Raw genomic sequence first — 13703 nt, forward strand, 5'->3', positions numbered from 1 at the left:
AAAGAACTTGCTTCTGAGGCTGCTTCTGAGGCCATTCAATCTCCTTTAGCTCCAAATACTCAGCATGCCAAAGCATAATACTTTGGGATATCATGTCTTGGGCCCCAAAATTTCCTAAGTTTAAATGCACAGTGTCAAGGGGGCCTGGGACAGTAATGCCACCAAACAGCAAACCAAGACTTTTTTTCCTTTTGGTGCTGGGGATGGAACTTAGGGTCTTATGCACGTTAGGCAAGAGCTCCACCACTGAGTTATATCCCTAGCCCCAATTCATGTTTTTATTCTATTAATTAATTAATATATTAAATAATTAATTACTATATTGGCACTGAGGATTGAACCCAGGGGTGATTTACCACTAAAATACATCCCTAATCCTTTTTATACTTTATTTTGATACAGGGCCTTGCTAAGTTGATGAGGGTCTCCCTAAATTGCCCAGGCTGGCCTGGAACTTGAGATCCTCCTGCCTCTGCCTCCTGAATCGTTGGGATTACAGGCGTGCGCCCGGCTCTGATTCATGTTTTTAAAATGAGCACGCTGGCCTTTCTGGGAGAATTATGAAACATCTACTATAGTCAGAACCTAAATACTTGTCATAAAAATATCTCCAGTAACCTCCTGTCAAAGGGGAAAACTCCCAGATCCAGAAGGGGACGCTCTAGCTAACAGGTCAGCTGAACAGACACTGGGCACTCGTTGGTACTTTCAGAGAAGTCTGTCGCTTCCGGTAGCGACTGCGTCGCGCGGCGCCTTCCTCTCTATCCGCCACCATCTCTGTGGAGGCCGGGGCCCCGCCCCTCCCCGGGACTGGCCGCGAGCTCGGCGGACTCTGCCAAGAGCCCAGCTGGGGGTAGCCGGGTTCCCTCGTCGGTCGGATCCCGGGTCATGGCGGTCCCGGGGACAGCGCCCGGAGCTGGCGCCAGGTGAGCAGAGCTGCTGGGGAGGAGGGCCGGGTTAGCGCGGGGCCTCTTCCCAGGGCTATGGGGAAGCGTCTCCTGCCTCCGCGCCTTGTCCTCTTGGAGCCCCCAGCCGGCTTAAGTGACGTCTGAGCTAAAGAGCAGCTCTTGAGGGGACGCCCGCCTTGCGCTCGGATCCTTGGCTGCCTTGCACTGGCTGCTGCCCTGTGCAGCAGTCCTCGGGGATTTTGCCGCCCGCCGCACCCTGGTTGTGGTATCCTGTCGCTCGCAACTGACTACTTGCTTGCTTGGGAGCCGCAAGTGCACAGAATTGAGTTGATGAGCCTTCTCACTTCTTGGCACCGCTGTGAATTTTAATTTCTTTTTGGTTTTACTCTGCAAATTTTTAATCCAATTCTTTTAACTAAGATCTACGGTACTCTGCTGAACAAAAATATTTCGTCATAATTAAGTTAAATCCATCCCTTTTTTCTTGATAGCTTGGATCTTCTACAAAACAGTGTGTATTATCTCCATAACTCATCTTATCCACTTTTTGTTGTTGTCGTTGTTTATTTTGGTACTGGGGATTGAGCACATTCCCAACCTTTTATTTATTTGTTTATTTATTTTGAGACGGAGGCCTTGCTAAGTTACTGAGGGTCTCTCTCAGTTGCTGAGACCGACTTGGAACTTTTGATCCTACTGCCTCAGCCTCCCAAGTCACAGTGATTGATTACAGGTGTGTGCACCTAGCTTTCATAACTGCTTTCTAAGGCTTACAAATTCCTGGTCTTCTCTCTGCTTCCTGACTTTTCTTCAGGCCCAAGTTAGATCTACACTTTCTCCATCGGTTCATAAGAATACAGAAGGTTTTGTTTCCTTCTTGGTCGTCACAGAATGTCTTGATGTTCCTGACTCTTTTATGTGTGACCTTAATGGGTGAGTGGGTAACTTGGACTTTGAAGAGGTGGGTGGAGCCTTGGTTTTGGGTCCCTTTCCTTCTCTCTGGGGTGTTGATAAAGCAGGGATTCGGGAAGCCTCTCTCCTTTTCCCTCAGCACTGATTTCTGATTCCTCTTCTTCTCTGCAGAACAACTGGTGATCTACCAGGTCGGCTTGATCCCCAGCCAATACTTTGGGGTCCTGGGAAACAAAGACTTGGATGGGTTTAAGGCGCTGACATTTCTGGCTATTGTGCTTATCGTTCTGAACTCCACAGTAAGGTTTTTCCTTTGACCCAGTCTAATGTGAGTGGATTGCCTAGTGGGACTTAGCCTCCAGGAAGCAGGAATCAATGTGTTTCCTCCTTTTTCCAGGAACCAGAGGGATGGTTGCCCTGAAGGTTAGAACTCTACCAAGGGCATTGATCTTACTGTCGGTTCCTTTGGAACTGATGTCTCAGGTGTTTCAAACTCCTAGGGCTAGGCTGCAAGGTTCGAGATGAATTCACCATTTAGTGGAAATAGTCATTGTCCCTGGAGTTCTCAGAACTCTTGCTTCAGGGAACCCAGAGCACATTAAAACCAGGATCAACAGCTAGAGCTGGGGCCGCTCCTCTGGCTATTGAGGCTGTGACTCATCCTGGTACATGTCACAGCTCCAGCTTTGGCACCTGCTGCTTTCTTGCAGAATGGCCTTCTTCCCCCATCTCCCTTGTTCATTTGCTACAGCCTGCTCATTTTTTCAAGATACCTTCATTGTCCCCTTTCAAGTCCTCTCAATTTTCTCCTTTATGTTTCCTCCATCAAATGTAGCCCTTTTCCTATACTTAACTGATTACTTGAGTTGACCTCTGCTGTCACATCCTTATCATTGTCTGCTCCCCAGATAGCTTGTGAGCTCGTTACTCTGTCCCTAGTGCTTAGCACAGCAGAAGTGCTTTGCACGTGGCAGATGATGAGTCAGGGATCTGCCAGGACTCAACCTAATATTCTGTCAGGCTGCACCAGCTGTTTTATAGGGAAGCCCCCTCTTGTCATACTGCTGCCATTTTGTTGTTGTTGTACATGGACACAATATCTTTATTTTATTTGTTTGTTTTTATGTGGTGTTGAGGATTGAACCCAGTGCCTCATACATGCTAAGGCAAGCGCTCTGCCGCTGAGCCACAACCCCAGCCCACTGTGGCCACTTTTGATGGATCCTCATTTAGCAATCACCTGAGCACACAGAACCCTCTTCCACACTTTGGGGACAAAGGAGTAAAAGCATAAAAGATGATATGGTCCCTCGGCTCCAGAAGCTGCTTTGTTTTCAGTGTAAGATAGTAAATTGTAGGAAGGGGCTTGAGGGTCTTGATTTGGTAAGTCCTTCAAGATTTGGTGAAGAAATAAACAAATGAGTGAATGGGAGAGGAGAATCCCATGATATGAAGCTTTACACAAGAAAAGTGCTGAGTGATCAGAAAGGGCTGGGCCTAGTCAGCAGAGGCTCCTGCTGACCCTGACCTTTGAACTGAGTCTTGCATGCTTTCTTCCTGTCCCCCACACAGCTGAAGAGCTTTGACCAGTTCACCTGCAATCTGCTCTATGTGAGCTGGAGGAAGGACCTCACTGAGCACCTACACCGCCTCTACTTCCAGGCCCGTGTGTACTACACTCTCAACGTGCTGCGGGATGACATCGATAACCCGTAGGCTTCCCTCAGTCCTTGCCCTTTGCATGCCCGTTCCTCTGGTTTACCCCTGGAGAGTCCTGGCTGCAGGCCTCATGGAGGTCATCTACAGCAGGCAAATGTTGCTCTGCAGAGAACCCCAGGGGAAGCTGCGGGACTGAGAATAGGGAGCCAAAAAGAAGAGGCCAGGAGCAGCTCCCTTTTGTCCATTTCATATCCTGGTCCTCTAAATAAGGCAATTGAAGAAAGCATCCTTGCTAAAAAACCAACTTTTGGATTTTCAGCAGCAAAATACAAACAAACAAACAAAAAGTTACTGCTCTCTGGGTCTCATGTAGTACTTAGTTTCTCATTCTGTCACCTCCCACTTTCTGATTGTTTTATAGGTGAGGAAGTGAGGCCCAGGGATTGCAGGTGACTTGCCCAGGGTCACATCTCTCATTGGGAATAAGAGTCAGGGTGGTGCACCGATGAGACCTGTGGGCTTTCTCCTTATCGCTCCCACACCGCCATCCTCCCCAGCAAGCACTTGGCTGCGTGGTGACTTTTCCTCAGCTCAAGCTGAGCTTGGTGGTGAAGGTGTTTGGAAGGTGCTGCTGCTGCTTACCTTGGCCTCTTCCTGATGACTCTGCCCTGGTGAGGCTGTCACAGCCAGACAGCTGCCCTGGGGCAGGCTCAGACCTGTAGAGAGACTAGGGAGGATGAGATAAGGGGACCTTCCTGATCATCTAGAAAGGTAGCCTTCTACTCTCAAGTTTCCCTTTGGCCATGCACAGAGCTGGCCCTGGGTGCTGGGCCTTTCAGTTCTTTTTATTGGGGGCAAAGTGAGGCACCATAAGAAGCAGCTGTCTCGACCAGTGTTTAGAGGTTCTAAGGGTTTAGTTCCCTCAGAGAAACCAGCCTTGTCCAGATGTGTGTTCCCCCTGGGGTCATTGCTGAGGGCACTGAAAGGCAAGGTCAGGAGAAGTGAGAGTGCCCTGCTTTCTTGGGCCCTGAACCCAGCTTATGTGCTTGGCTGCAGGGACCAGCGCATCAGCCAGGATGTGGAGCGATTCTGCCGGCAGCTCAGCAGCATGGCCAGCAAGCTCATCATCTCCCCCTTCACCCTCGCCTACTACACTTACCAGTGCTTCCAAAGGTACAGCCCATTCTCCCCCCTGAGTTTCCCAAGTCTTTCACTCGGAGGTCAGGTCAGAGTCCAAGAGAGGCTTGCCCCCACCTGCACCCAGGGAAGTCTTCCTAGCCATTGTGCTCTGGCCCCTGTTCTCTCTTTGACCCCATGAGGTATTTCAGTGTCACAAGGATCCTGACACTCTGACAGCTCACACTGGGTGTCAGATATCCCCACATAGGAGGAGAGGGCCCACAAGGTTACCGAGACTGGAGAGGGACTCTCCAAGAAGGGGCAGGCAGCAAGGCTGAAGCCTGTGGGGACACAAGGTGCCCCCCACCCTCCCTCACCCTCTCACTTTGCTTTCAGCACAGGGTGGCTTGGGCCTGTGAGCATCTTCGGGTATTTCATCCTGGGAACCTTGGTGAACAAATCTTTGATGGGGCCCATTGTGGCCAAGCTGGTGCAACAGGAGAAGCTGGAAGGGGATTTTAGGTGTGTGTCTTGCTTGAGGTTCCTGGGCTGGGTCTGATGTTTTAGAGATAGGGTCTGGGGTGAGATTGCTGAAGTTCAGATCCCAGCTGTGCTAGTTACTAGCAGTGTGATCTCAGATGAGGTCTTTCATCGTCTTAAATTTTTTGTTTTTTTATCTGTAGAGAAATGGGATGGTATGATTGCCTACTGAGAATTGAGGAAATTATACATGAGAAGCACTGAGAACAGTGTCTACTTGTCCACCTCCAAAGTTCTTTTCCTCCCTGGGTCTTCTCATATGCTTCTGTCTAACCACCATGTCTCAGGTCTCTTGGGCCTGGCGTCTACTTTATCCAGTCCCTACTCTGTTTTTCTTGGCCTCCTTCTGGCTGGGCCTGGAGAGAGGAGGTACCGTGGGCAGGAATGCACCTATCCTGTCCTATCTACAGAAAGCTGAGGATGTTTTTGTATAGCTCTTGCTACCCCACACAGGCCCTGGGATTTCCCACCCCTGTGACAGTCCAAGGAAGTGTTGACTGAGGCAGCCAGAGTTCTTGGGAAAGGGTTTTCTCTTAATCCACAGCTCCCCATTGTCAGCACACATCTCCCTTTGATCTGCCCAGGTTCAAGCACATGCAGATTCGGGTGAATGCTGAGCCTGCTGCTTTCTACAGGTGAGTCTGGTGGAGATTGTTCTCCTTCCACCTTGGAGAAGTACTGCCTGAGAAGGAAAGTTGAAATCGACAGCCCTCCCATCACCACAGAGCTCAGGCTGAACATTGTCACATTTGCCTGAGACCCTCTGACTGCCTTGTCCTTAGTTCAAGGACTTGCTTCTGAAGCTGGACGCTCCTTACCGAAGCCAGCTTTAGTCGTAGTGCCTAACATGGGACAGAAATGACCACAGAATAAAATGAGTGTGATTAAAAGCTATTGCGAAATAGCTTTCTTTCCAGCACCTGACATCCAAGACTGCCCCTTTGTCTCTGTAGCATGGAAGAGGAATGGGACTTCTCAGGAGACCTGCTCCCCAAAACATTGTCAAAATATCTGGTCTCCTAATGGCAGTGTTTTGAAATCTCTCTTCTCTCCAGGGCCAGGGCAAGGGCCAGGGCCAGTCCCTGTCCCTGTCCCCGTGCTCTGCCTTGTGCGAGGCCTCTGGAATCAGTGCTTGGACTGATAGTACAGGCCCCAGAGGTTAAGAAGTCGCTGTCATCTTTGGATTAGCAGTGCTTGGGGTAGATCTACTGGCCCTGCGTCCTTTGTTCTTTTGTCAGATTCTGCTGCATTTTGCACCCACCACCACTTGGGAACACCCAGAATAGTAATCTGAGCCAGAGTTGGGTGGTGGGTGGGGAGAGCTGGGTAGATGGTGAATTTGCTTTCAGATTCTGCAACTTCTGCTCAAAAAGCTTTGGGGAAGACAATTCTTGGAACTATTATTCTGTGGCCTCTCTGTGCAAAATCTGAAGTAGCCTCCTCTATCTTTTCTGCCTAGAGAATTTCTGCTTATCCTTAAAGCCCCCACATAAGCCCTGGGGAACTTTCCCAGGCTTCCTTAGTGGGCAGGTCTGTTTGTTGCTATAGCCCTGAGGACAGACAAACTCAATACTCCATATTCCAGAACAATGCAGTATGTCCACCTGACCTCTGAACTGGGAATACTACAAGGACAGGAACTGTTCACCCACGTCTTCATTGCACTGGCTGACTAGCCCAGAGCCTGGCATGTAGTGACTGCTGCATTGTATTTATTTGGTTAATTACAGCACCTATTTTTGAGGGCCCCTCATGTCTGGTACTTTATATCCAGAAACTTAATTCTCAGTTTAACCTATTGTGTAGGTATTATTAGCTCCATTTGACAGATGAAAAAAACTAAGGTCTAGAGGCTTAAGTAACCTGCCAGTGTCACCTACCTAAAACCTGGCTAGAGCCAGGATTTGAGCCAGGTCTGGCCAAGTGTAGAGTTTGTGTTCTTTCCACAAACAGTATCCTGAGTCATCACAAGCAATGAATGGTTGCTAGTGATGGAAAGGGTCTGAAGCTAAGATCATTTGGATGGGCTTGGTCCCTAAAGGAGACTGTGATGAGGGGTGGGGTGCCCCTGCAGGGTCCGTGGACATTCCAGTCTTTCTCATCAGAGCAGGGCATGTAGAGCACATGAGAACAGACCGCAGGCTGCAGAGACTCCTTCAGACCCAGAGGGAGCTGATGTCCAAGGAGCTCTGGCTGTACAGTAAGCAGAGGGATTCCTGGAGGTGGTAACTATGCAACGGGATGGTCCCCTTCCCTTCCCGTACTTCCGTACTTGTTTGCCTGTCCTGATAAATGTGTTCTGATGAAGGAATTAGCCAGGGGGAGCCACTGCCTTTCCCTGGGTGTCCTCAGGAGAAAGAGGATCCAGGGGAGTTGTGGACCCGCTTGGCTTCCTGTTCCCCATCCCAAGGATCGTGGCCCCTTTAAAGCACCTGAGTCGCTCTTGAGTCTCCGGCGTTCTGTCTCCTGTAGTTGGCATCAACACCTTTGACTATCTGGGCAGCATCCTGAGTTATGTTGTCATCGCAATCCCCATTTTCAGTGGGGTCTATGGAGACCTGAGCCCCACAGAGCTGAGCACCCTGGTCAGCAAGGTGAGAATCCCTCCTGTGACCCCTCATGCTGCACCCCCATCCTCTGGTCCAGTGCCTGGGGCCTGTGAGTGAGACCAGCACTGCCTGCTCTTCATCCTGTCCAGAATGCCTTTGTGTGCATGTACCTCATCAACTGCTTCACCCGACTCATCGACCTCTCCACCACACTCTCAGATGTGGCCGGTTACACGCACAGGTGAGTCCCACCCCCACTGGATCCTGAACTGAGTGTGTGCTGCTGGAAGATGCAACTAAATGGGAAAAGGAAAAAAAATCTCCCCATATACTAGAGTTAAGACAGTCACTTACACCTGGCACCCCAGACCCATCCTCAGATTCTCGCTTCTTGCTCAGGATTGGGGAGCTTCAGGAGGCCCTGATGGAGATGTCCCTGAAGTTGCAGGACTGTGAGATCCTGGACGATAGTGAGTGGGACTTGGACAAGTGAGTACTTGCAAATCCCCAGCTTGGGTTCACCCTGGTGCCCCACCCCTCCCAGCTGAGTAGCAGAGTTGTTGTGAGGTGAATGAAGCAACCTCCATCTAGCACCAAGCACATAGCATTCACTGTCACTACTGTTTTGGCATCTGGTATGTGGGTTTACATCATCCCCAAGCTGATGGAAGCAAAGTACTCACACCTGCCTGAGCCCCATAACAAAACAAAAATCTGAATAATCTCCTCCTCCTCCACTTCCTCCTGCTGAGCTCCAGCCTGCCCCATTCGCAGGGTGTGCCTGTTCTCTGTTCCATGCTTCACATCAGACATCAGATGCAGAGGTCTTTATTCCTGTATCTTTGGAAATCAGGAATGTTTCTTACCTTGCCATGCATTCAGGGTCTGTTTCATCTCTACTTTTCTTGGGCAAATAACTGTTCTGGGTCTCAATTTCTCCATCTCTAAACAAGGAAGTTATGGAACCTTCCTCCTCCAGAATTAGATTTCATAGTCCTTAGAAAGTGCTTGGACTCTGGCCACATAGTAAACTTTCAGAAATGAAACGATCTGAATTACAAGTCCTGTGCTCAGCTTTCACTTCTTGAGAATGAATGTCTTAATGGTTACCCTATTTAGGCTGGGCATGGTGGCTCATTCCTATAATCCCAGCAGCTCAGGAGGCTGAGGTAGGAGGATCAGAAGTTCAAAACCAGCCTCAGCAATTTAGTGAGGCGGTAACTAAGCAACCTAGTGAGACTCTGTCTCAAAATAAAAAATAAAAAGGACTGGGGATGTGACTCAGTGGCCAAGTGCCCTTGGGTTCAATCCTCGGCATGCACACACACACACACACACACAGTTGCCCTATTTAAATGAAAGCTTCATATCACTGTGGGGCTGGAGGCTGCGGGGATGGCACAGGGACTGTAGGAAGTGGGTTGCTGTTCTGTCAGGGAGATGAGCATCCCCGAAGAACCAGAAGTTCCAGAGCATTAGCCAGAGTACTGTTCCAGAGTATTAACACTCCCATCTTACTATGTTTTCTGGTCACACCATGACACCATGAAAACCCACCAACATTACAATTAGCCAAAAAGTCAGCTCTGCAACCATGGACAAGCTACTCAGCTACCTGACCTTGTTTCTTCACCTTCCAAGTGAGAAGAATATCTACAATTCATGGGCACTGAGACTGACTAAGATCAGTCACATCTGGGGCTTTGCCCCATGGGTCTCAGAATAGGTGCCCCCAGCTTCCACACCTGTATTAACGAACTCAGGCTGCCATGACAAGATAGCACAGACTGAGTGACTTCAACAACAGAACTTTATTTTCTCACAGTTTTGGAGGCTGGAAGTGCAAGATCAAGGTGTTAGCAGGGATGGTGTCTCCTTGGGCTGCTCCTTGGCTTGCAGACAGTCACCTTCTTGTTTGTTCTCACATGGCCTTTTCTCTTGCCCTGCCCCTGGAGTCCACCCCAACAGCCTTCTTTCACCCTCAGCTTTCAATACCCCATCTCCATAGGAGACTCTATTCTGAGGTCCTGGGAGTTGGGATGTTAACATAAAACTCTAATGCAGAAGGGGTGTCTCCCATGAAGCCCCTCCCCGCACAGTACTCACACTGCCACCCTCCCACCCCTCTCTTCTGTACCCCAGGGCCTCAGGACGGCCAGCACCAGAGCCAGCAGACACAGCTTTTCTGCTTGAGCGGGTCTCCATCTCTGCCCCCTCCTCTGACATACCCCTGGTCAAGGACCTGAACCTGAAGATCTGCGAGGGGCAGAGCCTGCTCATCACGGGCAATACGGGCACGGGCAAGACCTCCCTGCTGCGGGTTCTGGGCGGCCTCTGGGCAAGCACACGGGGTGAGAGCCCAGCCCTCCCTACCTCCCGCCCATCCTTGGCCCTCGGGGAGGGGGCAGTGTGGTGGGCTCCAGTCTTCTTCGCTGGGGAAAGAGAGTGAGAGGCAGAGAGGAGAGGCAGTCACCTTCTCCATGAGATCTCAAAACGGAGGCTTCTGTGGGCTCTGCAGGCTCCGTGCACATGCTGACCGACTTTGGGCCCCATGGGGTGCTGTTCCTGCCACAAAAGCCGTTCTTCACTGATGGGACCCTTCGGGAGCAGGTCAGCCTGATCAGAGGCCTGCTCTCTCTCCTCACCCCACCCACTCAGCAGGACCTCTAGCAATGCAACAGGTCTCAGGCCCTAGGGAGTTATGGGACAGAAGGTGGGGTAAAAATGTGGCCATGCCTATAATCCCAGTGACTCGGGAGACTGAGGCAGGAAGACTGCAAGTTCCAGGCCAGACTTGCCAACTTACCAAGATCCTGTCCCAAAAAATTAAAATGGGCTGACGATGTCAGTGGTATATCCCCAGTACCACCACCAAAGGAAGTGGCATGCCCAGAAACGGTTCTAAGAATGTTCTACTCAGCATCTGTGGATTTGCTTCACGTACTCAAAATAACTCCTGGGTACAGGGAAATCTGGAGAGCGCTGGCCAGTTAACGTGTCCATTGACAGACTCAGACTCTTGCCCACTCCCTCTCCGTCTCCCAATCACTTTTGAAGGTTGCAGTGGCCCTCCCCCACTCTCTGTGCCGTCTCCCACAGGACTCTGGCCAGGGTCCCAACTCTGCTTAGGTGGAGAGGGGCCTGGCCTCCCTGGGTGGTTTCCGGGAGTTTCAAGGGAGGCGGGCTATGCAGCTCTGTCTCATTAGCCCTCCTAGGCCAGTGTGGTTTTTATTTTCAGGTGATATATCCCCTGAAAGAGATCTACCCAGACTCAGGTGAGCTGGACCTCCTAGGGCCATGACACTTCCATCTCAGTTGTCCCTGCTCTGCCTGACTGTGACCTCACTTGCACCCATTGGAAGAGCCTCCAACCAGGCTGCTGGTTTCAGGTTGGGTCGTCTCCTGCACCTGTTAACTGTTTTGGGGTCTGTACTTTGCCCTCATTTTGTTTTCTCTTCTCCCTGAGGAGAGACACCCACTGGAGGAAGGGAAGTCATTGTTTCAGCTGGCCCTTCCCTAATCAAGTGCAGTAACCCATCTCCGGTGCCTCAGCCCAGCATTCTGTGGCGCCCCTCCCCGCCCCACCATGATGTGCCCAGCTATTCTGGCCACCAGAGGAGCTGACATGTTGAGGAAGCCTCTATTTTGCAGGCTCCACTGATGACGAGAGGATCGTGAGGTTCTTGGAATTGGCAGGCCTGGTAAGTGGGGCAGGGACCTGAGAACAGGAGCCTACCTGGGAACACTGACCACAGGTAGGTGCTGGCTTAGCAGAAGAGCCGGGCCTGCCATCTCTAGGCTCAGGATTGGGGTGGAGAGTGGGAGTACAAATTGACAGTGGGAGCCATTGATCAGGTGTAGGCCATCAAGGGATGTGCTGAGAATTTTAAAACAATAATAAAGCTGACCGAGTCTGTCCACTTTTTACTGTCACCATGCTCCAGCGAGTCTCAACAGTATAGTTGACAGCACCCATACATGCTGTGGTGTCTATCTCAGAAGTGTTTATGTGGTGGGGACTAAGGCTGGCAGGAAGCAAGGATGGGCCCATTCATGGACTTTGTGCCCTCTGGGTCTGTTACAGTCCAGCCTGGTGGCAAGAACAGAGGGTCTAGACCAGCAGGTGGATTGGAACTGGTAAGAATGGAGTGGGCACTCTGGCCAGATCCCTCATAAAGACAGTTCTGGGGGACGCTGCTAAGGGGTGGGATGGGTCCTGACCCTAAAGGCCAGATGTTTGGTTCACCAGACACAAGTACTGTGCCCTTGAGAACAGAGTTTGGCCCTCTGGTATGGCCTGTCAGGCTGTGCCACCTATGTCTGTCTGGGACCAACTTCTGCAGAGAAAACCTCTTCTTGCCCAGATCCATTCATAGCAAAAGCCAATCTGTTGCCTCCTTCCTTGAGCATTATCCCTTGTTCTCTTTCGTAGGTATGATGTCCTGTCCCCAGGGGAGATGCAAAGGCTGTCCTTTGCCCGACTCTTCTACCTACAGCCTAAGTATGCAGGTGAGGTCCACCCTGCAGTGCCAGACACTGTGTGCCCACAGGAGCTGCAGCTTGTGTTCATGTACACCTAGCACACCTGTGCATGGCTGGGCATCTCTCTGTCCCCTGCCCAAGAGAAGCAGTGGCTAGTACCTTGGCTGGCACCTCAGGGCAGCCCTGGGATGCTACAATACCTGCTTATAAGATGCTTGCCTTGGCAGCAGCTGAAGCCCAAAACCCAGCCTTGAGAGGGATTGTGATATAACTTCTCTGGCTCTGCCACCAAATGAGTGGGCATCGCCCCAGTTGTGCCTGTGACAGGTGTGGACTGTCAAGAAACAACCTTGAGGAACTGGGTGTCCCTGGATTAAGCAGTCTTAGGGAGCACTGTGCTCAGTTCTCAGATGGAGCCGGGGCCCCAGCTCCCTTGGCCCACCTTCTCCCTGAGGTGGGGCTCCCATAAGCCAACCCAACTTTCAGCCTCCCCCAGGGCCCAGCTGGGGGCGAGTGGGTAAGAGGAGGCAGAGGATTGCAGTCCTGTCCTGCTGTATGGCCCTCAGTGCTTGATGAAGCCACCAGCGCCCTGACAGAGGAGGTGGAGAGTGACCTCTACAGAATTGGTCAGCAGCTGGGGATGACATTCATCAGCGTAGGACATCGGCCCAGCCTGGAGAAGGTACCAGTGTTCAGGAGGGTAGCCTGAGGGGGAGGAAGAACCCAGAAGCTGGACCTGGCCGAGTCCTGGGGCTCCTCACTTTGGGGAGTCAAGGTGGCAGAGGAAATAGGTTGCTTCCTGTTCCGGTGGCTGAGCAGTCTGATCACTGCATGTTGTTTTCTCATAGTTTCACTCCTGGGTTCTGAAACTGTGTGGAGGAGGAAGATGGGAACTGTCTAGAGTCAAAGTGGAATAAAACCAAGGATGTGGACAGCTGCCAGGAGAGCCACACAGCCTCCAGGAAACCAGGAGGACCAAGGGGGCAAGAAGGAGCCCCAGGTTTGCCTCCCGCAGGAACCCTCACAACAGTGGGCCCAGCCCAGGTGGCCCGGCAGGGAATACCAAGGTCCACTCATGGCTGCTCCTGTGACCTCAGCCATGGCCTCTGTATTCTGGAAGTGCTGACAACTAAACATTACTAAAGATCATCTTTGTTGAAGAAAGGTTTGAAAGTGCGCATGCTGTAAGAAATGAAGGGTCAGGGTGTGGACCTGGAATCAAGAACCAATTAAATTTTGTAATGATAGATTTTGAACTTTAATTAACTGACTTTTTACCTTTTTTTTTTTAAAGGAAAAGTTAAACATTAAAAAGTGTTTTTGCAGCTTTTACTCTCTCTCTCTTCTCTGCTGTAAAATGATCTTTATTGACTGCCTGGCCTCAGAGCCTGAGGAGAGGTAGCTGCTCTCTACTGGGACCTGCTGCCTGCGGTTTCCACTTCACCTCTCCCTTCCCTGTGCCAGTGCAGTGCAGTCAGACGAACCACTAATGTCCAGGGCGTTTCTGTCCTTAGGTGCTGGGGATGGACCGCAG

At 50.9% G+C, this 13703-nt stretch overlaps 1 protein-coding gene across 15 annotated transcripts; it reads left to right on the forward strand.

Annotated features, from left to right (window-relative positions):
- Nucleotides 1–745: 745 nt before the first annotated feature.
- On the forward strand, nucleotides 746–13494 carry ABCD4 (ATP binding cassette subfamily D member 4). 15 transcript variants are annotated; one of them, XM_079129787.1, is made up of 19 exons: nucleotides 746–926; nucleotides 1723–1841; nucleotides 1992–2119; nucleotides 3393–3532; nucleotides 4536–4652; nucleotides 4995–5120; nucleotides 5723–5773; nucleotides 7244–7338; nucleotides 7611–7732; nucleotides 7837–7928; nucleotides 8087–8176; nucleotides 9830–10038; nucleotides 10206–10297; nucleotides 10926–10962; nucleotides 11339–11388; nucleotides 11772–11824; nucleotides 12120–12196; nucleotides 12736–12851; nucleotides 13018–13494. In XM_079129787.1, exons 1-19 carry the CDS (start codon nucleotides 889–891, stop codon nucleotides 13084–13086), a joined length of 1821 nt encoding a protein of 606 aa, XP_078985913.1. In that variant the 5' UTR covers nucleotides 746–888; the 3' UTR covers nucleotides 13087–13494. The 15 variants fall into 15 exon arrangements, 14 of the variants coding, with proteins under 14 accessions (XP_078985913.1, XP_078985921.1, XP_078985920.1 ...); XM_079129795.1 differs by lacking the exon at nucleotides 12736–12851; XM_079129794.1 differs by lacking the exon at nucleotides 4995–5120.
- The last annotated feature ends 209 nt before the right edge of the window (nucleotides 13495–13703 follow it).

The sequence above is a fragment of the Sciurus vulgaris genome, assembly GCF_902686455.1.
Source record: "Sciurus vulgaris genome assembly, chromosome: 2".
NCBI classification, from domain to species: Eukaryota; Metazoa; Chordata; class Mammalia; order Rodentia; family Sciuridae; genus Sciurus; species Sciurus vulgaris.

What these genes read in the sequence shown, in the direction of transcription:
- ABCD4 (XM_079129787.1), top strand. Translation starts at nt 889, where the DNA reads ATGGCGGTCCCGGGGACAGCGCCCGGAGCTGGCGCCAG. An exon ending in ACTTACCAGTGCTTCCAAAG is followed by an intron (nt 4,653 to 4,994) that starts GTACAGCCCATT and finishes CTTTGCTTTCAG; the next exon opens with CACAGGGTGGCTTGGGCCTG. An exon ending in AGAGATCTACCCAGACTCAG is followed by an intron (nt 10,963 to 11,338) that starts GTGAGCTGGACC and finishes TCTATTTTGCAG; the next exon opens with GCTCCACTGATGACGAGAGG.